General features: G+C 39.1%; 2 protein-coding genes across 2 annotated transcripts in view; one reads left to right on the top strand and one right to left on the bottom strand.

Moving 5' to 3' along the window:
* LOC120416960 (microtubule-associated protein Jupiter) overlaps positions 1–26,671 on the top strand; it is a 267,822-nt gene that overhangs the window by 18,606 nt on the left and 222,545 nt on the right. The gene's annotated exons all lie outside the window — the stretch shown is intronic.
* On the bottom strand, positions 5,366–7,478 carry LOC120416959 (carboxypeptidase Q-like). Its single transcript, XM_039578870.2, has 3 exons — positions 6,411–7,478; positions 5,827–5,988; positions 5,366–5,767 (listed from the first exon to the last, which is right to left on the bottom strand). The coding sequence occupies exons 1-3, from the start codon at positions 7,439–7,441 to the stop codon at positions 5,506–5,508; spliced, it is 1,455 nt and encodes a 484-aa protein (XP_039434804.1). The 5' UTR covers positions 7,442–7,478; the 3' UTR covers positions 5,366–5,505.

The following is a 26,671-nucleotide window of genomic DNA, read 5'->3' as shown; positions in this document are numbered from 1 at the left end:
GATTCTACGCGTTTGTACCAGTTCTCCCTTATCGAGAGCGAGAGAGATGTGATTACTATTGACTGCGGGTAGAGCTGTAGTTGCACAGAAGGGTCACTGTTTCTTGCCATTGAAGCTCGCGGGGGAAGTCTCAACTTGCGATAACACATCGAACATTTCCGTTTTCTATGCAATACCAGCATGCTGTTAGCTTCAGCGAATCTCAAATCAACTCGCAACTAATCTAGCTCTCAACTCTCCTTTTCATTCCAGGTACGTAGACGAGTCCAGAACCTTCCCGCTGGGCGGATTAACAGTCCAAGAACGTCGTTGCACTTGTCGTCACTGATCCACTAGAAAGTCCTTGAACTTGGTAGCAGACAGCTGCAAACACGTCCACAATCCGCAAGGAAGCCATAAATAGTATGTGTGTGCGGTTGTGTGGATCCCTCCACGAAACCGATATCCGTCCTGCACTTTGCGTCAGTCTCGGCGACGACATTCTTGGACGCAACTTCCGGAACGGCCAGACAAAACTGCTGCAAATTGTTTGTTTTTGCGTGAGATATTACAGAAACACACACTTGTTACAAGTAGCGCCAGTGAGTCACACCGTGGGGGCAAGAAGTGGTGGAACACAAAGCGACACCTTTCTCGGATAGGTGGCCGGTTCTCCCACGATTAAAGTCGTGGAGACTTTTGTTTGGTTTTTGCTCTCCATATATCAATCAGGGAGCGCGCGCGGCGAAGGCAGCAGCGTGGTAAATTTGGACACTTTTTTGATCGCATTTATTGCTTTATAATGACCGGCTGGTCAAGTTCAGCGTTTTTTTTCTGTTGGAAATCATTTCGTCAAGAAGGGGCTCAAGAAGCTCGTTAATTGCGGAACAGGGTGGTTGGGTTGGTTGTGGAGAAGGGAAGATATTTTTCTCAGAGTACGTGGTGGCATCCAGTCAACGTGGTAAGGGAACAGTCCAGGGTAATTTGTTGAAGATTGCACAAAATTGAATGGAGTCTTATTAATTCGGAATCGGGAGGGCATTTCTGGGTCTAAGATTTCTAGGGGGAACTTTGAATTGTTGAATCTTGAACAATCTTTTTTCGTACTCAGTATTTTCTCAGTTTTTACTGAGACCGGTCCGGGCTCGTTAATTCGAAGTCCTCGATTATCCGGAGTTTCAATTACAGTCCAGACTCGATTATCCGAAGGCTTTGGCAAAAATTCACTTCGGATAATCGAATCATGAACAAAAATGTTTTTTTGAAATTCCGCTGTAATACTGTCATTTTTTCCTGTCCTTCTGGAGAAACGAAACGGCCTACTTTTCCCTACCAAAAATAACAGAAAGGAAAATTAATACCTTTCAATACCAATGCTGAAAAGTTCTACTTTTCAGCACTGAAATGGGTGCTGTAAAGTTTAACTTTTCAACACTATTATCGAAAAGTTACATTTTTAAATATTGTTTTGTTTTGAACGGTGAACTTACTAAACACATGAATGTTTGACATAAAATTCCATTCAAGAAGCGTTTTTCGGAATTGTTGTAAGCAACTCGTTGCAAAACTTGATTTTTTTAGCACTCGTCGTATTTATCCAACTCGGTAAACCTCGTCGGATAAATGTACGACTCGTGCTGAAAAAATCTTCTTTTTGCAACTTGTTGCATAAACTACTATTTTCGTTGTCTTATTTTTTGATTGTCAAACTTTAGTAGAACCTTTAAACTACTCTAAAGTGATTTTGAATTTTTAAATCCAAAATGACGATGATGAAATATAGAATAAATGCATTTTATAATTTTACAGGCAATAAAAAAAGCCTTGGCGGCGTTCTCGATTGCGAGATTCCTACTCGAAACTAGGTGTCCGAAGGCTTGATTGTTGAGGCAATTGCAAACCTCTTTTTACACCTAAGAGCTTCCACCCACCCCGGGATTCGAACTGACCACTTTTGGATTGTGAGTCCAACTGCCTACAAGTGACTCCACCGAGGCAGGACCCAGGGAGACGACCCCTACACCTGGATACAGCTAACGAACTAACCCCCTAGGTTAGACCGGGGCCAACATTTACTTCCCCGTCCGACGGAAGGCGTGGTCAGACAAATCTCGTCTCGAAAAATGCCACCGGGACCGTCTGGGATCGAACCCAAGCCGACTGGGTGAGAGGCAACCACGCTTACCCCTACACCAAGGTTCCACAGGCATCAGGCAATCAACAATTCAAATTTAACTAAAATGGGGTCGCAGAAGTCGAATTTGATGTTTAAAGTAAGAAAATAAAAAAAACGATTTTTGTTTGTTTTGTTCGTGATTTGATTATGGGTAATTCTCCGCCAACTCACACAGCAGTTGCCCCGACCCCTCTTCGATTTGCGTGAAACTTTGTCCTAAGGGGTAACTTTTGTCCCTGATCACGAATCCGAGGTCCGTTTTTTGATATCTCGTGACGGAGGGGCGGTACGACCCCTTCCATTTTTGAACATGCGAAAAAAGAGGTGTTTTTCAATAATTTGCAGCCTGAAACGGTGATGAGATAGAAATTTGGTGTCAAAGGGACTTTTATGTAAAATTAGACGCCCGATTTGATGGCGTACTCAGAATTCCGAATAAACGTATTTTTCATCGAAAAAAAAAAAACACTAAAAAAGTTTTAAAAATTCTCCCATTTTCCGTTACTCGACTGTAAAAAATTTTGGAACATGTCATTTTATGGGAAATTTAATGTACTTTTCGAATTTACATTGACCCAGAAGGGTCATTTTTTCATTTAGAACAAAATTTTTCATTTTAAAATTTCGTGTTTTTTCTAACTTTGCAGGGTTATTTTTTAGAGTGTAACAATGTTCTACAAAGTTGTAGAGCAGACAATTACAAACATTTTGATATATAGACATAAGGGGTTTGCTTATAAACATCACGAGTTATCGCGATTTTACGAAAAAAAAGTTTTGAAAAAGTTGGTCGTCATCGATCATGGCCGTTCATGGTCACCCGCGACAAACACGGACGACGAAACAAAGAGAAACGCAAAAAGTAACTTTTTCAAAACTTTTTTTCGTAAAATCGCGATAACTCGTGATGTTTATAAGCAAACCCCTTATGTCTATATATCAAAATGTTTTTAATTGTCTGCTCTACAACTTTGTAGAACATTGTTATACTCAAAAAAATAACCCTGCAAAGTTAAAAAAAAACACGAAATTTTAAAATGAAAAATTTTGTTCTAAATGAAAAAATGACCCTTCTGGGTCAATGTAAATTCGAAAAGTACATTAAATTTTCCATAAAATGACATGTTCCAAAATTTTTTACAGTCGAGTAACGGAAAATGGGAGAATTTTTAAAACTTTTTTAGTGTTTTTTTCGATGAAAAATACGTTTTTTCGGAATCTGAGTACGCCATCAAATTGGGCGTCTAATTTTACATAAAAGTCCCTTTGACACCAAATTTCTATCTCATCACCGTTTCAGGCTGCAAATTATTGAAAAACACCTCTTTTTTTGAATGTTCAAAAATGGAAGGGGTCGTACCGCCCCTCCGTCACGAGATATAAAAAAACGGACCTCGGATTCGTGACCAGGGACAAAAAATACCTCTTAGAACAAAGTATTACGCAAATCGAAGAGGGGTCGGGGCAACTTTTCCCGATTTCGTGTGAGTTGGTAGAGAATTACCCTTATATAAAGTTCATATAAAGTTATATAATGTTCAAAATTGGCCCGCAAAATAAGGGGGCAAAAAAATATTTTTTCAAAAAACTTCTAAATTTCAATGAAAATTTAAGTGCAAACAGCTGAAATTGATTTAAAATGTATTCCCCTGCGTTTAAAATCATTTTTAACATGTTTGGGTTCATTTAAACATCTTTTGAATTTTAGATTTTTTTAAGCATACTGGGATCTTCGAAACATTTTTTTAAGTTTTTTATGATGAAATAACTTTACTTTTTTACAAACAATCATAAAAACTGAGTTTTGAAATTTCGGCTTTAAATTAGAAATTTTTCGGAAATTTAAGTTAAAAATGTTTGACTTTATTTTCAATTTCTCGCAAATAAAGTTTTGTTCAAAAAATCGAAGAACTACAAAACTAATGTTGACCATCTTGTGTAAAAAATCGGAAAAAAGTATTTTCAGTAACTAAACAAATTCAAAAATTGTTATTTTGCTCAATTTCGTTTTGTGTTAAAAAAGAAAAACGGGTAATTTTTAAAGCTTGATTTTTGAAATAACTTTTCTACATTGTGCCTAAGATCAAAAAATTGATCAGAAAAAATAGTTTCAAGGCATCTGTTTCAGCCTAGAAAAAAATCTTAGAAATCGCAAATTTAAAAAAAATTCTCATGCTTTTTATAAAAAAATTTCAATCTAATTTTTTAATTTTTAAATGAAAATGTTTTCAAAACATAGCAATTTCCTGCTTTCCAGTAAAGATTTTTTTAATAATCTAAAACAAACGGAGTTTTGTTGTGTATGCCTTTTCAAGTTTTTTTATGTAAAAATGTAAAAGCAAACCGGAAAACTCGGGAATTTGAAAATCGAAATCTGGAGGCCACCCAGTTTTTGTCAAGTTTGAGTACAGTCCAGACTCGATTATCCGAAGCCTCGATTGTCCGAAGTTCTATTATTGATGGTTTGTATGAATCTTCGGATAATCGAACCACGATAATTTTTTTTTTGGTTTTGACATCAAATTTAGTTTCTGCGACCCGATTTTAGTCAAGTTTGAATGTTTGAATGTCTAAAAACCAATAAATACAATTTTTCAATATTTAGTTAGTTTCAAGAAGATAATTAGATGTTAGAAAACAGTCTCGAACAGTCGAAGACAAATAAATAAATAAATTAATCATTGTCATTTTTGCCGCTATCTTAGAATTAAACACTTTTAATCACTTTGGAGTAGTTAATGGGTCACACTTGAGCTCATCAATCAAAAATAAGACAGTCATTTTTTGTGATTCGATTATCCGAAGTATATTTTTTTTCAAGGCCTTCAGACAATCGAGTCTGGACTGTATTCTCTGTTACAAGTAATTAACGACCACTTTTTCTCATTTCCGTCCTTCTGGTGTACAATAATGAAACGATTCTAATCAATTTTAACAAACTGTTCTAAACGTTCTCAATACAGAGCAAAAGCATGGCTAGAATTGAATTCCCAATTTGCCCCATTTGGGAGGTAGAAACTTTGGGGTAAGACAGTGAGCAAGTGAGCAACTCCCTTCTCTCTTTTCTCCTTTGCTTTGAGTTGCTCTCTTACTCAACTGTTGCACTTCTAGGAAAAAAACTCGCTTCCACAAGTGTTGAATTGCGTGAAAAATTTTTGAGGCTATAATGTCACTTCGCAAGAATTATAAAGTTGAACCAAACAAAAAATATAAAACTTAATTATTCTACATTATTTATTTGATTTATATGTTGTCGGTTCACAGCTTATTTCTACTCAGTAAAAAATGTTTAAATTCTTTCTGTTCTTCGATAATTGCTTCCTGCAGGCACATTTCAACCCTCGAACCAATCATCCCTTAACATCCTTCGGCATCGGCACGCTCAGATCGGCCACAACGTACGCGGCCGCCGCCCACAGCGCGACGCACTTGTCCAAGTTGCGCGGATCCTCGACCGCCATGCTATCCCCGGCGGAATGGTGGAACCAGAAGTACTTTTCATTCTTGTTGATCAGCGACGCCCCGGGAAATCCCCGGCTGGTCCAGTGGCTAATGTCCGGCCCTCCGTCGGTGGGCGTCTCGAACTCGGTGGCGTTCAGCGGGGTCATTAACCTGTCAGGAGGGGTGCTTTGATTAGTGAGTGGTTTTTGGGAAACAAATGAAAAATGTACTTGACAACCTCCCGGAAGATGCACTCCGCTTCTTTGTTGCCGGAGAAATCCAATCCTTTCTGTTCGAACGTCCCGATGTCCGATTCGAAGAAGAAGTTAAACTCTTCCTTTTCGTTTGCCTGGTGAGCTTCGCGGTATGCTTGTCCACCCCACAGTCCCAACCAGGGATGGAATAATCGCAAAACAAACAATTTCGCTTGCGAACTTTCTTCAACCGCGAAAGAGAGAGGAGGCAAATCACGCAAAAGAAAATCGCTCCCGAAATTCTCCAAGAAAATCAATCTTCTGATGATTTTTGTGAATTTCCTTGTCAACATCACTTAATAATATTTATTTCACTTTGTTTACACACATTGCCCATCTACAAAATGTGCCAGGTAATTTTTCGACGTGTGACGTAACACTTGCAAGTGTAGTAGTGAAAAAGATGTTCCGCCGAATAATCAAGATGATGTTTTTTTTCGATTCTTTTTACCGATCTTTCGTGCGCGAGAGAGGAGATCCATGCTCCCTTCGGATTTTTTCTCTTGATGAACGTCCAGAGATTTTCTTTTGATGATGATTATGCCATCGCTGGTCCCAACTCTTCGCCGGTCCACAGGATCGCCCGAATCGTGCGTCGTGGCCTGAATCCCATGGCCTTCAGGTAGGTCAGCGCCTTCCACGAGATCAACGCTCCTCCGCCGTCATCCATGGCGCCCACTCCGACGTCCCAGCTGTCCAGGTGACCAGACACTACCACAACTTGATTGTTCTGGTAAGTTGTTCCCACTAGTTCTGCGATCGTGTTCCGCGAGATGAACGGCTCCAGGTTGCGATCCTCCATCTCCAGGTGTATCGTGAGGGTTTCACCTCTGCGATACTTTCGCAGGATCATTTCGGCATCCTCCACGGTGATGCAGGCCGTCGGAATCTTCCGTACACCGTCCTCGTAGTCCTGAACTCCCGTGTGAGGCGATCCTATCGAGAACGGCGTGATCGATCGGATCAACGTGGCCGCGGCTCCCTTTTTGGCCGCTACCGATGCTCCGTGACTTCGGTATGCCACAGTTTTACCATAACCTTGCCACGGAGGTACAAACACCACGATCTTGCCCTTGACCTGTTCGGGGGTGAACGCTTCGAACTCCTTGAACGACTCGACCGCGATCACATCCGCGATGATACCTCCTCGTGGAGTCCCGACAGTCGTTCCCAGTCCCAACAGCGGTAGATTCTTCTTGAACGGAGCCACCAGCTGAGCACTTTCAAACCCTCTGACCCAATGCGGCACGCTAGCGTTCTCCGTGTGGACGTTTTCCAACCCATCGCGCTTCATCCCGTCAATCACGTAATCGATCGCCTTCTCCAGCTGTTCCGAACCCGCCAACCGCGCCCCGAACGTGTCCACCAGTTCCGACAGGCTGTCCCATGTCTTCCCAGCAAAGTCCCCCTCGAAAATCCTGCTCACAATCCCATTCACGATCGGTTGATAACCCTGGATCTCCCGAACCAGCGTATCCGGCAGATCGCACACCGGATCGATGCGGTTGTCCAAAATTCCGGCGCGAGCTTCCGGAAGCGTCACTAGCGCTAGCAGCGGCAGTACCCACTTGATACGTCGTTGTGTTCCCATGACCGTGGCTGGTGTTCGACTGATCGAGCGATTAACCCTTGCTGGTCGTTGTGACGACGACGACGACGACGCGATCAGCGCGGGATGACCCGTTGAGACCGTGCAAGTGTACGTTATCAGAACGATTTTATGTGTGTTGATGTGCCGCCGCGGCGAAATGAGGTTATGTTATGGGCGAGAACAAAAGGTTTTAAATTGAACTGGGTTAGCGTAATTTCTTGCGGGTTTGTTTTAGGTTGTACACTTAAATCAAAAACAAGCGTAGTCCAGTTTGACTTTTACGCTCTGAATAGGTATAGAAATCCAAAATGAGTCGTAAATATATCCAATGGTGTTTACCGAGTTGGGTTAATACGACGAGTGCTGGAAAAATCGAGCTTTGCAATGAGTCGCATTCGTTGAGTAAAATTTGATTTTGTGCAACGAGTGTGAACTACAGCAATTGTCAAACTCCACTCTTTCGATGATTCTGCGTGCAACAGCTACGTGCCCGCAATGCACAAAAAGTATAGCAATTGGCAAGGTATGGAAGCAATAAAACGTCAAATTGTGTGGTTTTTTACTTTTTATTAGATTCTGTTTCATTCACTTGGTTTTATGCCTTTGCTTTTATTTCCAACGATTTCGCCTGCATCGAACCATGCAAACCAATTTTATTGGTTCTAAATTACTTCGTCAAACTTCACAGAACAGCGCTAGGTTCTTCAAATAAATCATTTTTTATGGTCAAACCACGATGCGTTTTACATCGTCACTGACCCACAGACCTGTTCACCACGTGACACTTCGGGGGTCATCCTCGACCCCCATTGAAACACCACATTGGTCAGAACCTCAACTCGGCGTCCATGTTTGGTGATTCTCCTCTCAAGCTAGACATCTCAATCAGCGCCGTCGCTCCGAGGTTCCCGACCTTTTTGCCGGAGTTCGACGTCGACATCGATCAATGCTATACGTCGCAGAACGTCACGTTCTGCGCTCGGTTTTTGGTCGGATTTGCATTTCTCCTTCGCGCATAGAACGACGAGCGTGACGAGGTTGCGGGATTACCTTGTTCGGAAAGCCCTCTCCACGACCATTATCGATGTTGATTCTGGAGCAACCAGCTTTGTTCTGCCTCAGCGGACGTTTGTGTAACTTTCTTCCTTTTAAAGAGAATCGACGTTCTGGTCCATTACGTCAAGGGTTGACTCGAATGAGTTTTGTAGGTCACCTCGCCAGGAAAGACTGCTCGAGGTAGCGAAACTGGCGTTCAACTCTAGGTAGTGGCAATTAAGCAAAATTTTTGCAATGGCTGCCTCCGTAGACCGTGTAGCACATTCTAATTCGATCGCCGCCGCACCGTCGTACACCCAAACGAGGAAAGTCTGACAAACGGTGTCATGATGATCGTACAGCGCTGCGCTCACCAATACAATTAAAAACAGATTGTAGCGTTGTGGTAATGAGAATGATTGTCGACCAAACAGCTTGAGTTCGATTCTCAAGAGGAAGAAACTTTTGAACAGTTGATGTTTTCGTTAGAAGACTCTTTTTGGGTGCAACTGGGTTAGAGGAATAACCGGTTGCGCTGCTGGAGTTTGCGAACACCTGAGCCGTGCCCCGAATGCAGAACTGCCTTGTCTACCTAGAGATCTACATCCAGCTAAAAAAAAAAATGTTCGGTTTCAACCACGACCAACAGTCCTGCAAACCAGTTTCCAGCCGCCGCTTCGAATGCAAATTCCGGACATTCTGCTCCGCCCCGAAGAAAGCTCTTCAACAGCCGAAACTTTGCGAAAGTGACTGCCGTAATAAAACATCAACGTTAATTGTAATAATTTCGCCGGATGCCCTTTTTTGAGGTCGCCGGCCCGTCGTGTAGTGTGCCTCCGAGGTAGCTGCCACCGTTCCTTTTAAGGGACTCTCCGGTTGAGGGAAACCGGTAACCGTACACTTTTGTGGCGGTTTTTGTAACTTCTGGTGGAGATTCATGTGGGATTCATACTTTGGAGAAGAAAACGACGAAAACGGCTCGTCATCGGGGATGTGACGGACGCGGTGACATTACCATATAAGTGCGTTGCTCTTTATTGTACAAATTATCGAGTGGTGGTTGGATGCAATTTTTTTGCGGCATGGAACATTATCATGTTAGTGGTGGTAATTTTTCGAAGCTGTAAGTGATAATATAATTTTGGAAACATTTTAGAGTAGTGTTGGAGCTTAATATGCGATAATTGAATTAAAAGATCGAGCCGATTTTTCTGTGAAATTTTTAGGTCAGATCTTTTCGATTGTGTAATGAATGCAGGATCAGGGATCAAATCCCGATAAGTCCTATTAAACTTGGATTTTGAAAATGAAAAAAAAGCACAAAATATGACTTGAAACAGGTGGGATTCGAACCCACACCTTTACATTGGTGGTCTGGGACGCTAATCCTTCGGCCATCACAAGGTTAACAATCTAAGAGTTGATCCGTAATGATGAATCATGCCATCTTCTCATCATAAATACGCGTCATAATCATAATAAAAATATCCACGATTTGTCTGAGGAATCCAAAAATTGATTAAAAATCCTTCCTCGGAAATGGATTACAAGGAATTCTGTAAAATGGAAACTGAAAACTTTCACAAAACTACCTTTTTTCGAAAATGTCACATGAAATCGGAAAAAGTTGTCCCGACCCCTCTTGATATGGGTGAAACTTTGTTCTTAGGAGTAATTTTGGTGCCTGATCACGGATTCGTGGTCCATTTTTTATATCTCGTGACGGTGGGGCGGTAAGACCCCTTTCATTTTTGAATATGCGAATAAAGACATGTTTTTCAATAATTTGTACACAGCAAAAAATCCGATGGTAAAATCGCATGCAAAACCATGCACATCACCTTTGTGAGCAAGAGCATGTAATATTGGATGAGAATACGTGTACACAAAAAGCATGTACCGAAGAAAAAATCAGGTCTGCTCACCCCAAAAATTAACAATAACCACGCCCCAAAAAAAAAAAAAAAGTTTTGAAAAAGTTGGTCGTCATCGATCATGGCCATTCATGGTCACCCGCGACAGACACGGACGACGAAACAAAGAGAAACGCAAAAAGTAACTTTTTCAAAACTTTTTTTCGTAAAATCGCGATAACTCGTGATGTTTATAAGCAAACCCCTTATGTCTATATATCAAAATTTTTATAATTGTCTGCTCTACAACTTTGTACAACATTGTTACACTCTAAAAAATAACCCTGCAAAGTTAGAAAAAACACGAAATTTTAAAATGAAAAATTTTGTTCTAAATGAAAAAATGACCCTTCTGAGACAATGTAGATTCGAAAAGTACATTAAATTTCCCATAAAATGACATGTTCCAAAAATTTTTACAGTCGAGTAACGGAAAATGGGAGAATTTTTAAAACTTTTTTAGTGTTTTTTTTTTTATGAAAAATACGTTTATTCGGAATTCTGAGTACGCCATCAAATCGGGCGTCTAATTTTACATAAAAGTCCCTTTGACATCAAATTTCTATCTCATCACCGTTTCAGGCTGCAAATTGTTGAAAAACACCTCTTTTTTCGCATGTTCAAAAATTGAAGGGGTCGTACCGCCCCTCCGTCACGAGATATCAAAAAACGGACCTCGGTTTCGTGATCAGGGACAAAAGTTACCCCTTAGGACAAAGTTTCACGCAAATCGAAGAGGGGTCGGGGCAACTTTTCCCGATTTCGTGTGAGTTGGTAGAGAATTACCCATGTCTAATTCCTAATCATGTAATACTCATATAGTAATTATTTCAATTTTTATTTTTTCTATTTGTTTTCGACAAAAACGTTTTAAAAAAGTTATTACTTTCAAAAGTTGCGAAAAATTCTCGCTCATTTGATCCCATATTTCAAAAAACTAAATTTTCAGTACATTTTCGAAGTTTTGGGAAAAAATATTGTACTTAAAAAAATACGTTCGAAACATATAAAAAAAATCTCGATCATTAGATACCTATATTGCAATAACTAAATGTTTGAGTATGTTAGCATAAGCATAAGCATAAGCATAAGCATAGGTGCCCACCCGCAGTTGCTACTCCGTTATTGACCAGGACCTCCAGAAGTTACATCCACGAGCCGTGGAAGATAAGTGGGTGCTATCTTTCCTCGCTTCGCAACTTCTCAAAGGCCCCTATCATGCTGATCAATACCGGCGCCGGCCACGACCAGTGGTAGGGTCACGGGGAAGTGGATGGGAATGTTAGTCCGATACTTGAGTGATAGAGACCGCCCAATCGACTGCTTCTCCGACAAAGTATCACATGAGTTTTGAGGGGGTTAGTAGATGGGTATGAGGTCAGGATTCACGAGTGGCAGTGATGTGACCATGAGCATTTTGTTTATCGGTTGAAATTTTAAATCTTAGGCAGCCGGCTGCGGAAAGATAAATAATTGATTATTTAAAAAGTTTGTTTTAATCGAACGCGTGCCAACCGAGCGGTAGTGCTATGGGCTGGACTTATCAGTATATTTTTACTGTTGGTACAATTAAGATAACTTGAGCAAATGTCAAAAATAGTAGATGAGTTAATACTAAAGCTGCCAGTTGGAATAAATTATTACGATCAACGAATATAAACGAAAAGAAAACAGGACACCACGTAACCGATTGTAATGAAATTAAAACAATAACTTAAACGAACTTAACCGGCGGCGTGCCTTCCTATCAACGATGATAAAAGAAGGACTTATAAATTTAAAATATAAAAAGACTCCAAAAACACGTTGCATAGTAACCGCGAAGTCCCGCTACTCACAATCGAATCCGAAAGATAGCTATCTAGAATTTTAAATATAGTATTAATTCGACCGCGATCCTCCAGAAATTCTTCGTCGGCGTGCCTTCCGATCAACGGTGATGTAAGAAGGGCTTTATTCATTAAAATGATTTTATATCATAAGCCTTAAAACATAATCGTCGGCGTGCCTTCCGATCATCGATGATATAGAAAGGACTTAATCCAGCAATACGACTTGCTTGTCTCGAAAAAAAGAATTCGGATCGTTTCTATCGAAAACTATGTAAAGAGAACAAAAAAACTCATTGGCCAACGAACGCGCGAACTAAAAATAAAGAAAAAAAAAAAAGAAGAAGAAGAAGACCAATCACCCCATGCACACAAACAGCGACACAAAAGAGATGAAAACAACACTAATCAGAAGAAATCCAATCACCCCATGTACACAAATAGCGACACAAAAGAGATGGAAAATAACACGAAAAAACAGGACTGCGCGTCCACACAGGCACCGCACTACTGATGCCATTATTTAATTATAATGACCAATCACCCCATGCACTCGAACAGCGACACAAAAGAGACGGAAAATAACACGTACAAACAGGACTGCACGTCCACACAGGCACCGCACTACTGATGCCATTATTTAATTATAATGACCAATCACCCCATGCACTCGAACAGCGACACAAAAGAGACGGAAAATAACACGAAAAAACAGGACTGCGCGTCCACACAGGCACCGCACTACTGATGCCATTGTTCAATTATAATGACCAATCACCCCATGCACTCGAACAGCGACACAAAAGAGACGGAAAATAACACGAAAAAACAGGACTGCGCGTCCACACAGGCACCGCACTACTGATGCCATTATTTAATTATAATGACCAATCACCCCATGCACTCGAACAGCGACACAAAAGAGAAGGAAAATAACACGAAAAAACAGGACTGCGCGTCCACACAGGCACCGCACTACTGATGCCATTGTTTAATTATAATGACCAATCACCCCATGCACTCGAACAGCGACACAAAAGAGACGGAAAATAACACGAACAAACAGGACTGCGCGTCCACACAGGCACCGCACTACTGATGCCATTATTTAATTATAATGACCAATCACCCCATGCACTCGAACAGCGACACAAAAGAGACGGAAAATAACACGAAAAAACAGGACTGCGCGTCCACACAGGCATCGCACTACTGATGCCATAATTTAATTATAATGACCAATCACCCCATGCACTCGAACAGCGACACAAAAGAGACGGAAAATAACACGAAAAAACAGGACTGCGCGTCCACACAGGCACCGCACTACTGATGCCATTGTTCAATTATAATGACCAATCACCCCATGCACTCGAACAGCGACACAAAAGAGAAGGAAAATAACACGAAAAAACAGGACTGCGTGCCACACAGGCACCGCACTACTGATGCCATTGTTTAATTATAATGACCAATCACCCCATGCACTCGAACAGCGACACAAAAGAGACGGAAAATAACACGAACAAACAGGACTGCGCGTCCACACAGGCACCGCACTACTGATGCCATTATTTAATTATAATGACCAATCACCCCATGCACTCGAACAGCGACACAAAAGAGACGGAAAATAACACGAAAAAACAGGACTGCGCGTCCACACAGGCACCGCACTACTGATGCCATTGTTCAATTATAATGACCAATCACCCCATGCACTCGAACAGCGACACAAAAGAGACGGAAAATAACACGAAAAAACAGGACTGCGCGTCCACACAGGCACCGCACTACTGATGCCATTATTTAATTATAATGACCAATCACCCCATGCACTCGAACAGCGACACAAAAGAGAAGGAAAATAACACGAAAAAACAGGACTGCGTGCCACACAGGCACCGCACTACTGATGCCATTGTTTAATTATAATGACCAATCACCCCATGCACTCGAACAGCGACACAAAAGAGACGGAAAATAACACGAACAAACAGGACTGCGCGTCCACACAGGCACCGCACTACTGATGCCATTATTTAATTATAATGACCAATCACCCCATGCACTCGAACAGCGACACAAAAGAGACGGAAAATAACACGAAAAAACAGGACTGCGCGTCCACACAGGCATCGCACTACTGATGCCATAATTTAATTATAATGACCAATCACCCCATGCACTCGAACAGCGACACAAAAGAGACGGAAAATAACACGAAAAAACAGGACTGCGCGTCCACACAGGCACCGCACTACTCAATAACTAAATGTTTGACTAAATGTTTGAGTATGTTTTAGAAAAATTAAGTAGTTAAGTTTTGTAAAAAAAATTAGTGTTTAGAAAAATTACCTCCGGAAGGTATAAAAAAATCCCTGTCAGTTGATATTCATATTGTGAAATACTACATCAATGTACTTTTTCGAAGACGTCGTTGTTTCATGAAAATGTTAAGTTACTTCCAATATTTTTTTAAGTCGAGCGTTTTTTCGAAATTATCAAAAGATTTTCAATTTAAAAAAAAAACGAAGGTGACAAAGTTTGTCAAATCGAATTTGTGTGACAAAAGTTAAAGGTCCCTAACCTTAAAGTTGTGTCGTTAGGTCAGTCTAGAAGTAAAAGTCGACTCCCTGGGAAAAAAATCTCAACTGCTTCGGTAGACTCGCTGGTCGGCAGATGGACTCACAATCCAAAGGTCGTCAGTTCGAATCCCGGGGTGGTTGGGAGCTAAGGTGTAAAAAGAAGTTTGGATTGTCTCAGCGTTTTAAGTCTTTCAGACACCTAGTTTCAGATAGGAATCTCGCAATAGAGACCGTCAATTCCATTCTATTAAGCGAACCATTTGATTTGTTGTTTTTTTTTGAGTCGATGGGAAAAATACCAAATTAAAGCTCGCAAAAAAAAATACGAATAACTAGGGAATAACCAGAATTATATCCAAAATATTCATGACAGGTTATGAAAATTACATCTACACATCGTCCATAATTGTATATATTATTTTCTCAAACGCGCAAAGGTTTCTGGTCGTATTTTTTGACGTGTGCACTTAACCTTTGCCCAAAACGTCTCTTATCTGTCAACCGATGCATGCGAGCTTCAAGCTTGTGGATTAAGGTGCGGTGATCAAAGGATTACCACGAAAGCCGTACGAGAATGGCTTGATATTCAGACATAAAAACATCTTGAGGGGGAAGGGTTAACGAGTACTCGCTCCCCCCTCTCCCCTCTTGACTCTCATTATTCATTCGTTCTGCGCGTTTCGTTTTCCATTTCGTTGACGTTTCTCGCGAAAGTGATTTACCGAGTTGACGTGCGTCGCACCAGAGTGCTGTTTGACAATGATGTGTGGTTTGATTTTATCCCGCAGAGTGGCGTTTTTCGGTGCCGCGCGCCGGTCTGACGGTGTAATTTTGGTGGACTCTGCTGGACAAATTAATGCTCAATTACACTTGAGAGTACAAGACTTTGGACAATGGTTTTTAAAGGGGAAATTTCTTTTTTAAGTAGAATAGGGTGGTCCTAGCCTTTTTCTATAAAATAATGTTCTTGTAAAAATCGCTTAAAAATGCGTTTTAAAATAATTACTATTAGATTTGCACTGAAAGATCTGTGAACCACCCTAACGAAAAATTCGCGAAGAATCCTCACCCAAACGGCGGTTGCATGATTGTGATGCATGGCTGCATGAAAGTATATCAGAATCTGCATGAAAACTGTCCTCATGCATTTTTTGCGATATAGGGGTATGACATTTTTGCCCGTTACCGACAATTATCGACATTACCGACGGCTTTTTGGTTGTATTTTACAAAAAAAAAAACTCTTATTTGAACTAGGATTGAACCACCAACTTCTTGATTATTGATCCGACACGCTACCACCGCGCCATGGACGCTTGATGAAATGTAAGTGAAAGAGCACCAACATATTCTTCTCTTTGGAGTGTTGCTCAGGGACGGGCCTGCATTATATGTGTTGGTGAGAACTGCAGATCGCTGAAATGTTTACACGCGGGCAAAAATGATCTAGGGGCTTGCTGCAAAAAATGTTATAAAATATGACATTTTCTGCAGCAAATCCACTGTTGCAGATTTTGAGATATTTTTTTCCTTTGGGTGCAGCAATTCCGACAATTTCTTCCCGAAAAAGGGCCCCGCTTGACATGCGCGGATTTCTCCGGCAAGGCCCCCGAGGCGGTTCAGTCCAGTGCCTGAATAACTCTGACTTGTGGCCACACTTAACGGTATCTTCTGCATGTCTTGGCGGCGGCGGCAGTCGATTGACCGATTTTCCACAGCCGCCGTCAGATATCATCGGCCTGGACCTGGGCAGGGCTGCCCTCGAAAAGACCCTACATGATTCTCTCATGGGCACGGGAAGAAAATTGGATTTTTTTAAATTCCGATTGACCTTAACATTATAAAAGAACTTAAAACGATTTGTAAACAAACAGTGGCAAATTCTTTGAGGCCCTTTTGAAATGTTTTACACAAGTAAATTAGAATACTAATACTAAATTTTGAATTTTTACAGCAAATTCAGTATAAGAAAAAAAAAACTTATCCTGAAGTCGTTTGACGATGTCCACACTTCAAAATGTAATAAATAAAACCGTGATTTTTTTTTACTGTGCAGAAGTTCAGATCAATCTTCCAGACTTGCACATCATAAGACGAACACCCTCCGCCACAACCGCGGTCGACTCCGATTTGGTTCGATTGATCGGAATTTTGCTTATACACGATGATAACACACACTGCGCCTGGGCAGGGCTGTCTGTCGAAGATCAGCCGGGAATTCAATCGAGGTAAAACCCACTGCGATGCGTGGATGAGAAAGATGTCGGGGTCGAAAATGGGTTCAATGTGGTTCAAGTCAGTCAGAGGAGGAAGATTGGCGAAAAGTGGTTCTTGGAAAGATTGATTCAACCATCAGGATATTCAATCGACGTCAGTTTTGCATCCGAGCTTTTCTCAGAAAAAAATAGGAGTTCTTCAAATCACGCGGAAATTATGTTTTCATGTGTTCATCTGCTCCTCATTTCGAACAACACTGAAAATTGCTCGAACCAAGAACCTACATAACCTCAACCAGCTTGGCGTACCGACCTGTGAAATCAAGGTCATCGCTAATAACGCTAATCAATCACACCGGCCGGCCGGCGATCAATCTTGGTCTTGTTATGATACGCCACAACGTTGAGGTTATGTTTTGGCATGAATCAACTCGCATTTCGGAACAGCCATTTCTCGTTAGTTGAAAGAGCCAAATTAGGACAATTTCTTGCTTTTCACGAGGCACGAATCGATTTCCCGTCGACGTTCCCGATCCTTGCTAGGACTAATTCGTACACTGAACCCCCGTTAGTTTGACTACGATTGCTTAACAAATTGTGTCATTTGATTTAATTTGACATTTCATTTAAATATATCACAAACCAGTGTCAACAGTGACAGTTGGTCCGAATCAAAAAGGTGTCAAACCAACGGGGTTTCAGTGTAGTCTGGAGCGAAAAAGGGTGTCTTGGACACTACTCGGTTGGTGGTCCCCTTGTGCTATGCTATGCAATATTTTGTGTCCCTCTTTCAGAAATTGTAATAAAATCGAATGGTTGTGCAGCAGCAGGAGAAACTGCACGGCAAAGAGTTGAAAAAGGAGTCGTTGTTGTTTTGCCAGTCAAAATAAACAACCGTGAGCGGGATCACGTGAGTGTGTTTGTGTATGTTGTGCTTTGTTTGTGTAGGAGTTATGTTTATGTTTACGAAGGAATCCAGGCGAGCAAAAAGGCTAGACTTCACCAAGTTCCACAGACAATTGGATGATCTACTAATTCGAATTTCGATACTTTGAACTATTGTATTTTTTAATCCGGTTGAAACTTTTATGGTGCCTTTGGTATGCCCAAAGAAGCCATTTTGCATCATTAGTTTCTCCATGGGTAATTCTCCGCCAACTCACACAGCAGTTGCCCCGACCCCTCTTCGATTTGCGTGAAACTTTGTCCTATGAGGTAACTTTTGTTCCTGATCATGAATCCGAGGTCCGTTTTTTGATATCTCGTGACGGAGGGGCGGTACGACCCCTTCCATTTTTGAACATGCGAAAAAAGAGGTGTTTTTCAATAATTTGCAGCCTGAAACGGTGATGAGATAGAAATTTGGTGTCAAAGGGACTTTTGTGTAAAATTAGACTCCCGATTTGATGGCGTACTCAGAATTTTGAATAAACGTATTTTTCATCGAAAAAAACACTAAAAAAGTTTTAAAAATTCTCCCATTTTCCGTTACTCGACTGTAAAAATTTTTGGAACATGTCATTTTATGGGAAATTTAATGTACTTTTCGAATCTACATTGTCCCAGAAGGGTCATTTTTTCATTTAGAACAAAATTTTTCATTTTAAAATTTCGTGTTTTTTTCTAACTTTTCAGGGTTATTTTTTAGAGTGTAACAATGTTCTACAAAATTGTAGAGCAGACAATTACAAAAATTTTGATATACAGACATAAGGGGTTTGCTTATAAACATCACGAGGTATCGCGATTTTACGAAAAAAAGTTTTGAAAAAGTTTGGTCGTCATCGATCATGGCCATTCATGGTCACCCGCGACAGACACGGACGACGAAACAAAGAGAAACGCAAAAAGTAACTTTTTCAAAACTTTTTTTCGTAAAATCGCGATAACTCGTGATGTTTATAAGCAAACCCCTTATGTCTATATATCAAAATTTTTGTAGATTCGAAAAGTACATTAAATTTCCCATAAAATGACATGTTCCAAAATTTTTTGCAGTCGAGTAACGGAAAATGGGAGAATTTTTAAAACTTTTTTAGTGTTTTTTTCGATGAAAAATACGTTTATTCGGAATTCTGAGTACGCCATCAAATCGGGCGTCTAATTTTACATAAAAGTCCCTTTGACACCAAATTTCTATCTCATCACCGTTCCAGGCTGCAAATTGTTGAAAAACACCTCTTTTTTCGCATGTTCAAAAATGGAAGGGGTCGTACCGCCCCTCCGTCACGAGATATCAAAAAACGGACCTCGGTTTTGTGATCAGGGACAAAAGTTACCCCTTAGGACAAAGTTTCACGCAAATCGAAGAGGGGTCGGGGCAACTTTTCCCGATTTCGTGTGAGTTGGTAGAGAATTACCCCCATATCATTTTCCATACAAATTTGGCAGCTGTCCATAAAAAATGATTTTCGAAAATTCAGAAATCTGTATCTTTTGAAGGAAGTTTTTGATCGATTTGATGTTTTCACGTTCAATTTCAAAAGGGCGTAATATTGCAGCTTTTTAAAAATATTTTTTTCGAAACTGGGAAAAAATTAGAACTTATTTTAAAAAATGAATAACTTCGACTATTTTCAAAAAAGTTACCTAAAAATGGCTAAAACTTAAAAGCTGCGCACTTTATCAAAATTTCTCCAAAGTTTCTTTTGATTGCAAATTCGATTTTATATCGAAAAATGATGTTGAAAAAAATTTCGATCAATATTTTGATTTTTTTTAAATCAGGATTGATTAAAAAAACTCATAACTCGGTCAAAGATTTTTTGCCCGTTCTGGAAATTTCTGAAAAATTTGCAATTGATGTCCCCTTAAACATATCAGAAATTAAAAAAATATAGCAATAGTGTTTTTTTTTGCAAATCAAGTTTTAGTGACAAAAAGTGAAATTAAAAATCACAAAAAATCTAAAGAACTAATCATAAAATTCCTTCAAAAGATACAGATTTTTGAATTTTCATTTATCATTTTTGTATGGACAGCTGCCAAATTTGTATGGAAAATTATATGGACAAACATTGCTGCTTTAGTCATAACGAAGGCACCAGCAAAGTTTCAGCCGGATTAGAAAATACAAAAATTAATCAAACGACCGAAATTTCAGAGAATTGCTCTATTATTCTTTCTTTCGTTGAACTGCAGGCCGCCATGGAGGGCGCCGGTATTGACCAATATATCTTTAGGTGCTATCTTATGAACATGAATTTTCCCCATTTCTTATTGATTTTATAACTTCAGCCTAAACGGCAATTACGGATTTGCAACCCATCGACAGTCCACGGTTTCAAAAAAGTTAAAATGTACGTCGTCATCCCCTTGTCTGTGACCGGCATTTCTCGCAAGAAACGCCTTGCGTCAAACTCAGACCCCGTCTGGGTCCTATCAAGCTTTGACCTGACTCAAGGAAACGAGTTAAGTGGGGTTTCTCCATACGGAAGAAACGGAACACCTGGCTGTGTTCTTATTACGTTTGTTTTTTTTTTGTTTCTGTAATTAAAACGCACACGCACCCGCACCACTGCTCGAGACGTACGAGTTCAGCGACCTATTCTCGCCAAATGTGTTCAAAAGTCAACCGTTTTCTGTTTCCGCCGAATGTTTTCTATTTGAATTTGAGAGTGATAGTGTTTTAGGCAAATATTTCGAAAAACTTTCTCTACAAATTCAATATTGACCACCTTTTGCCGGTCAACACCGGCTAAATCAACACGAACCGTCGGTTCTCACGAGAACTAGCAACGTTTCTTAAACCACGTTGAAGCAATTTTGCCGATGCAGCTACCCACATTTGCCTGTCTCATGCGGCAGCGTTTAATTCCGAGTTGCGCCACATAAAAAAAACCAGTCCCCAGCAGACAGCATAAATCTCGATTCTTGAAAACAGTCAAAAAGGTGACCTAGGAGGAGGAGTGTCTGCTCGTAACCTAGATCGCTTATTAAAGATTCATTTTTGCGATGATCGATTGTTTCACAAGTAAAAAACCCTTCTGGAGTGGTTTGATGATGGTAGAAGCAGCTGTTAGATCGATTACGAAATCGTAAATCGTGAATCGTGCACAGATTGGTCTTTAGGTCTGTGGTGTAATTTGAGGTTTGTGCGGAGTCAAGTTTTTGTGAATATTAAGAGAGCCGAGCTTGAAGCTTGATTAGCGTGGTTAGCTAATCGGACGTACCTGTGCTGTGGTGTCAAGTTTCGAATTAATAGCTGAAGTGAGGGCAGGTGTGAGGAGAACGACAGTTAAGATAATTGTGAGGTATTTTAATTTGGACCATCTCGTGATTGGTGTGTAATGCCTGTGTGCATGCTAATGCGGCGCTGAAGGGCATTCCCAGAATGGTATGATTGAGCGAATTGGCGTTGAATCGAAGTGCCACTTGATGTCTTTTTATGGATACATTTTTTACAGTTTAATTGAAATTTTCTCTTTTCATCGTTTCTCAACGTCGTGACCTATTCAAAATCCAAAATAAAACGTTATTTTTAAAGTTATGCTAAAAAATGATTCTTTTATTTTTATTTTTTTTTAATCTTATTTAACACTTTTATGTTTTTTTTTTATTTTAATCAAACGGAGAAAATCGAAAAGTGTCGACTGCTGTGGAAATGTGGAAACTTTAAGTCTGACAATGCTGCTTGAAATCGAAAATAATCTTATCTAAGCATATCTAATCCAACACAAAAATTTCTCACTTGCAACTTTAATAAATAATTGTTCAACACACAACGTAGTTTTGTAAAGTAGTAATTTAACCCTCTACTGCCCAATTATCAATTTTTCCTGTGTTCAGGTGGTAATTTTGAGCTTTACTTCCCTTGTTTTATGTTTTTCTTGTTATATTTTTAATATATTAATTTGCATTTATCTTGTTTAGTTTATGTTTGTTTTTGGCTTATTCTACCACCTGGTATAATTACATTTCTCGGGTGAGTTTTCAAAAAGCCGCAAGAGCCACCGTGACCTCCGACACTAATATTCGCATTTCTCCAAATTGTAACAAAATTCCATCTATTTTTTGTTTGGAGCACTTGAAAGACGTGTAGATAAACAATCTTAAGAGGCAGTATTTGTAAATATTGCTCGGTTTGTTCTAGAGGTCGTATCGAGGTGCTCCGATTTGGATGAAACTTTCAGCGTTTGTTTGTCTATACATGAGATGAACTCATGCCAAATATGAGCCCTCTACGACAAAGGGAAGTGGGGTAAAACGGGCATTGAAGTTTGAGGTCCAAAAAACCTTAAAAATCTTAAAATTGCTCGCATTTCCGTAAAACTTCATCAATTCCAACTCTCTTAGATGCATTCGAATGGTCTTTTGAAGCCCTTCAAAATGTGTGGAGTTGTAAATTTGATTTAAAAAATAATTAAATAAAACATTTTTGAAAAAAGAAACAGATCTTATTTACCCAATGATCAATACGTCAAATGCTGTATCAAGTAGGCGAAAACCTGTTTTACCCCTAATCCAACAAATTGTTAAAAAATATTTTAATTCATTCTAAATGGCAATTTTTCCAATCAAATTTACAACTCCAATACTTCTAACTTACGTGAAATTGTCCGAGGATTCCGAATATGACAAAATTGAGACCAAAAAGTGCCGCTATGGCGACCTACAGGGCAAAAACTAACGTTGTAAAATGTTTGTTCCAGAAAAATCGAAAAACTATGAGAAAAACTGCGATTGGTCAAAAAGTTAACACCGTAGGCTTATAGTCCATGTTATTACCTATCTTTTGACTTATGGGAGTATGGGTGTTGGAGGCTGTTGAAAAAAGATATTAAGGTTTTAAAAAATCAATTTTTGACAGTAATTTGCAAAAGCTAAGAGAAAAAGTCAAACCAATCCTGGATGTCTATGGCACATTTTGAAGGGCTTCAAAAGACCATTCGAATGCATCTAAGGGAGTTGGAATTGATGAAGTTTTACGGAAATGCGAGCAATTTTAAGATTTTTTAGGTTTTTTGGACCTCAAACTTCAATGCCCGTTTTACCCCACTTCCCTTTGTCGTAGAGGGCTCATATTTGGCATTTCATCCAAATCGGAGCACCTCGATACGACCTGTTACACATTGGTGAAAAACTCGCTCTTAAGCATTGCATTTTTGAAATGTGTTTTTCGTAAGTAGGTCGAATACCGAGGCAAACAAGGCTTTGTTTATCATTGGCTCTTACAGCTTTTAGAAAACTAATCCGAGATTTTGTTTATCTATTTTTTTCACGTTTTTGCAATTTTTCAATTTTTTGCTTGTTTGTCACATTTTCTGCTATAAAATGGCACCATCATCATTTAAATTGCAAAAAGAAATGCATAGAGGCATAGTCTGGGACAGTACAAAAATTACTGCATACTTCTTTTTACTGAAAATATAGGAAATTTTAGTAAAAAACACAGCCAAAGTTGACCCCTAAAAACATGACATTTTTAAAAACATTGGCAAAGTCACATGAAACAAGTTAAACTTCCAACCTTGAAATTTTCTAAAATTTTAAGAGTTCTTCTTTCCAATGCTTTTAAAAGATCAAAAATCGGTTGGAAAATTGATTTTTGTCGATTTTTTAGATCGAAGCCCGTCTAAAGGCGGGGTTAGGTTGTAGAGGGTTAAAAAAATCAATGTATGTCTCAATTGAAGCCGAATTTCTCAATAAATAGTGTTGTTCAAGTTTTGTTTGCTTAAAAAACAGAGGTGTCAAAAAATCTTAGTATTTCATGATATTTCACAGCTTTTTTATAAATACAGCATCGTATTTTTTTTTAAATCCTATAATTTCCAAAATCATCAATAAAACAAGTGCCGAAGGATTCTGAATTTATCCAAGATTATTGTGTATAATTAATACTCAAAATTCTTAGAAATGAGGTTTTTTCAAATCTTTCTTTTTCGTATGAATTAACTATTCCATTTCTTATATAAATAACTGTTTTTTTTTCACTTTTCAATAATGTGTTACAGTTCGAAACACTATGTTTTCATAATTGTGGCCACGAACTTTAAAAGAGAACTCTATTTTGTTCTATTCCATTGCTCCGGAAAAGTTTTTCATCTTTTTCGGGATAATTAAAATTATTTGTTTAATAACTTCTTCTTTTTATCAAAAGATCCTTTAATTTTTTTACATGTTGGATTTTTTATCTCTGTTTGACTTTCCAGACTTCATTTTTCGAAGGCTTTTGATCAAATTTCAATCACGAGATTTTTTTTTTCGTTGACTTAACAACTGACCTAAACAACTCTGGTATTTTTGTTACGTTATTGAAAAAATAACTTATTTTAGAACCAAAACAAAAAAAGCATGACTTTTTTTTTCAACAAAAATCGCCAAAACGCCACATCGTCTTGCACGCAATATTGCGTTCAACATTTCTACGCGCGTTCACTGTTGAACGCTCCACAATGCCTACCAGCAGGCGCATTGAGATGAGTTTTTCATTTGCGATCGTTCTCTCTTCTCCAATGCTGATCACGATTTTCCGTTTGTGGAGCGTGTTTCTATGTTGCCGTATGTTTGGAGCTGTTTATTGTGGATTGCATTCTTTTTTATTGCATGAAAGTTTGTCGTTTCTTCAAAGTTTGTTGATTTTTTAAGTATTATTTGTCGTGGTTATTTTAGCATGCAGCTTTTTAAAATAATTTTCTCAACATTTGTTTGTGTTGTATGGAATTTTTCTTAAGATTGTGTTGAACAAAATATTTCCTTCATTTTTATTTTGGATAGTTTTTAATTATGTTCTAAATTGTGAAATAAAAGAGCTTTAAAACAATTGTTTATTTCTCAATCCCTTTTTTAGTTTTGTACTTCTAATTTTTAACCATCAGTTTTTGATGTTACTTGTACTTGTTTTTTGATAAAATTCAGTAAATTGCTTTCCTCCCATTCTTTTGCAAAAAAATCATGCATGTTTGCTAACATTCTCCACGCATCTCGTTAGGCCTCTCTGCCGCGTGCCAAAAGACCATATCATGGCCACTGATGGCGCGGCGGAAGCAAATTATCTAGATATTTACTCTTGTTTTCATTCCGGTCTTGTTTCTTCTGGCCGACGCCGCCGCCGTGCGTTATTTCTTTTTACACCAGGCTTTTTTTCCCCCCATTCATCGATTCATTCATCGTTGCTGGTTTGCTCTTGTTACGCATTTTTCCGAGAGTGCTCTTGACTGGTTGAACTGAGGTTTCATGATTTGAAGAATTTTACGCAGTTGTTTGCAGTCAAGTACATTTGGAAAGCGAAAATATTCATAATTGTTTTTGTTTCAGAAGTTTTGTGTAGGATATGAATCATATAAATGCTTCAGTTGCTACCGTTTTACATTATTTTATGCATTTTGTATCAGTATATCAGCTTATTAATGTTAACTTATGTTCACAGCAGCTACAAAAAATATTTCGACTTGTTCCTATTCTAAAATATCGACTTGTTCTTTCCAATCAACTGTTCCCATATATCGTAAGGTATCAAGTTGATTCCTTCCTTCAATCTAAGCCCCCATCTCCATCAACTTCCCCCGCAATTACCAATCGAAGATAAACGCTCAAAAATTCCTCACCGCTTAATTCCATACATTCGGCGCTGAATTTACCGCACACATTTCTTCACGCTTTTCCCTTGTGATGTTCAACCTGCTTCCCGGTTCTTCTGGTTGGTTCATCTTTATCTCGCTTCTTCCTAAACTGTGCACACACCACACCGTTTGGCGAACAAACGGAACAGAGTTGCGGTTGAAGCCACCCGCATGTTCTGTACCTTGGTGAATCAGTGGGGAATGTTTGTTGGTTTTGTTTTTAAAAATATTTGAAGCTTCATGCTTGAATTATCGCTATTGCTTGGTTAAATCTTAAGTTTACATGCACAAATATGATTTTTTTTATTCGGAAAAACCTGAAAACTTTGTACACTCAATTGATAATGTTTTAATGTGGCCAAATATCGAAATTGGCCTAAATTTCACACAAAAACATTTTTGAAACTCTTTTTTATTTTCCTTGTGCCCTAACTATCAATTAAGCATTTTTGAGCATTATTGAATAGAATTGTCTTAAAAAAGTTATAACTATTTAAAGTTTTTTATATATTCACGACCCTTCAAAATTTTTCCAATAAATCTTACTTATTTTCTCAAAAGGTCCTATGTACATAGGAAACCCATGGTGCATTGGTTGCCTTGAAAAAAAAAATACTCTAGAAATCAGTGGGCAAAACAGGATTTTTTAAATGCATTGTTAGCGAGTTAAACTATGTCGAATGATTTTTTGATATCAAATTATATTAGTACTTTTATATCCGTCCTTTAAAACAATATTTTTAAAGGAATTCTATACGGATAATTCTCCGCCAACTCACACAGCAGTTGCCCCGACCCCTCTTCGATTTGCGTGAAACTTTGTCCTAAGAGGTAACTTTTGTCCCTAATCACGAATCCGAGGTCCGTTTTTGATATCTCGTGACGGAGGGGCAGTACGACCCCTTCCATTTTAGAACATGCGAAAAAAGAGGTGTTTTTCAATAATTTGCAGCCTGAAATGGTGATGAGATAGAAATTTGGTGTCAAAGGGTTTAAAAAAAAGTTTTAAAAATACTCCCATTTTCCGTTACTCGACTGTAAAAAAATTTAGAAATTTAATGTACTTTTCGAATCTTCATTGGCCCAGA

Source organism: Culex pipiens, chromosome 3 (assembly GCF_016801865.2).
Source record: "Culex pipiens pallens isolate TS chromosome 3, TS_CPP_V2, whole genome shotgun sequence".
Classification (NCBI taxonomy): Eukaryota; Metazoa; Arthropoda; class Insecta; order Diptera; family Culicidae; genus Culex; species Culex pipiens.
Note: the sequence above shows the minus strand (reverse complement) of the source record. Positions and strands in the feature narration are given on the sequence as shown.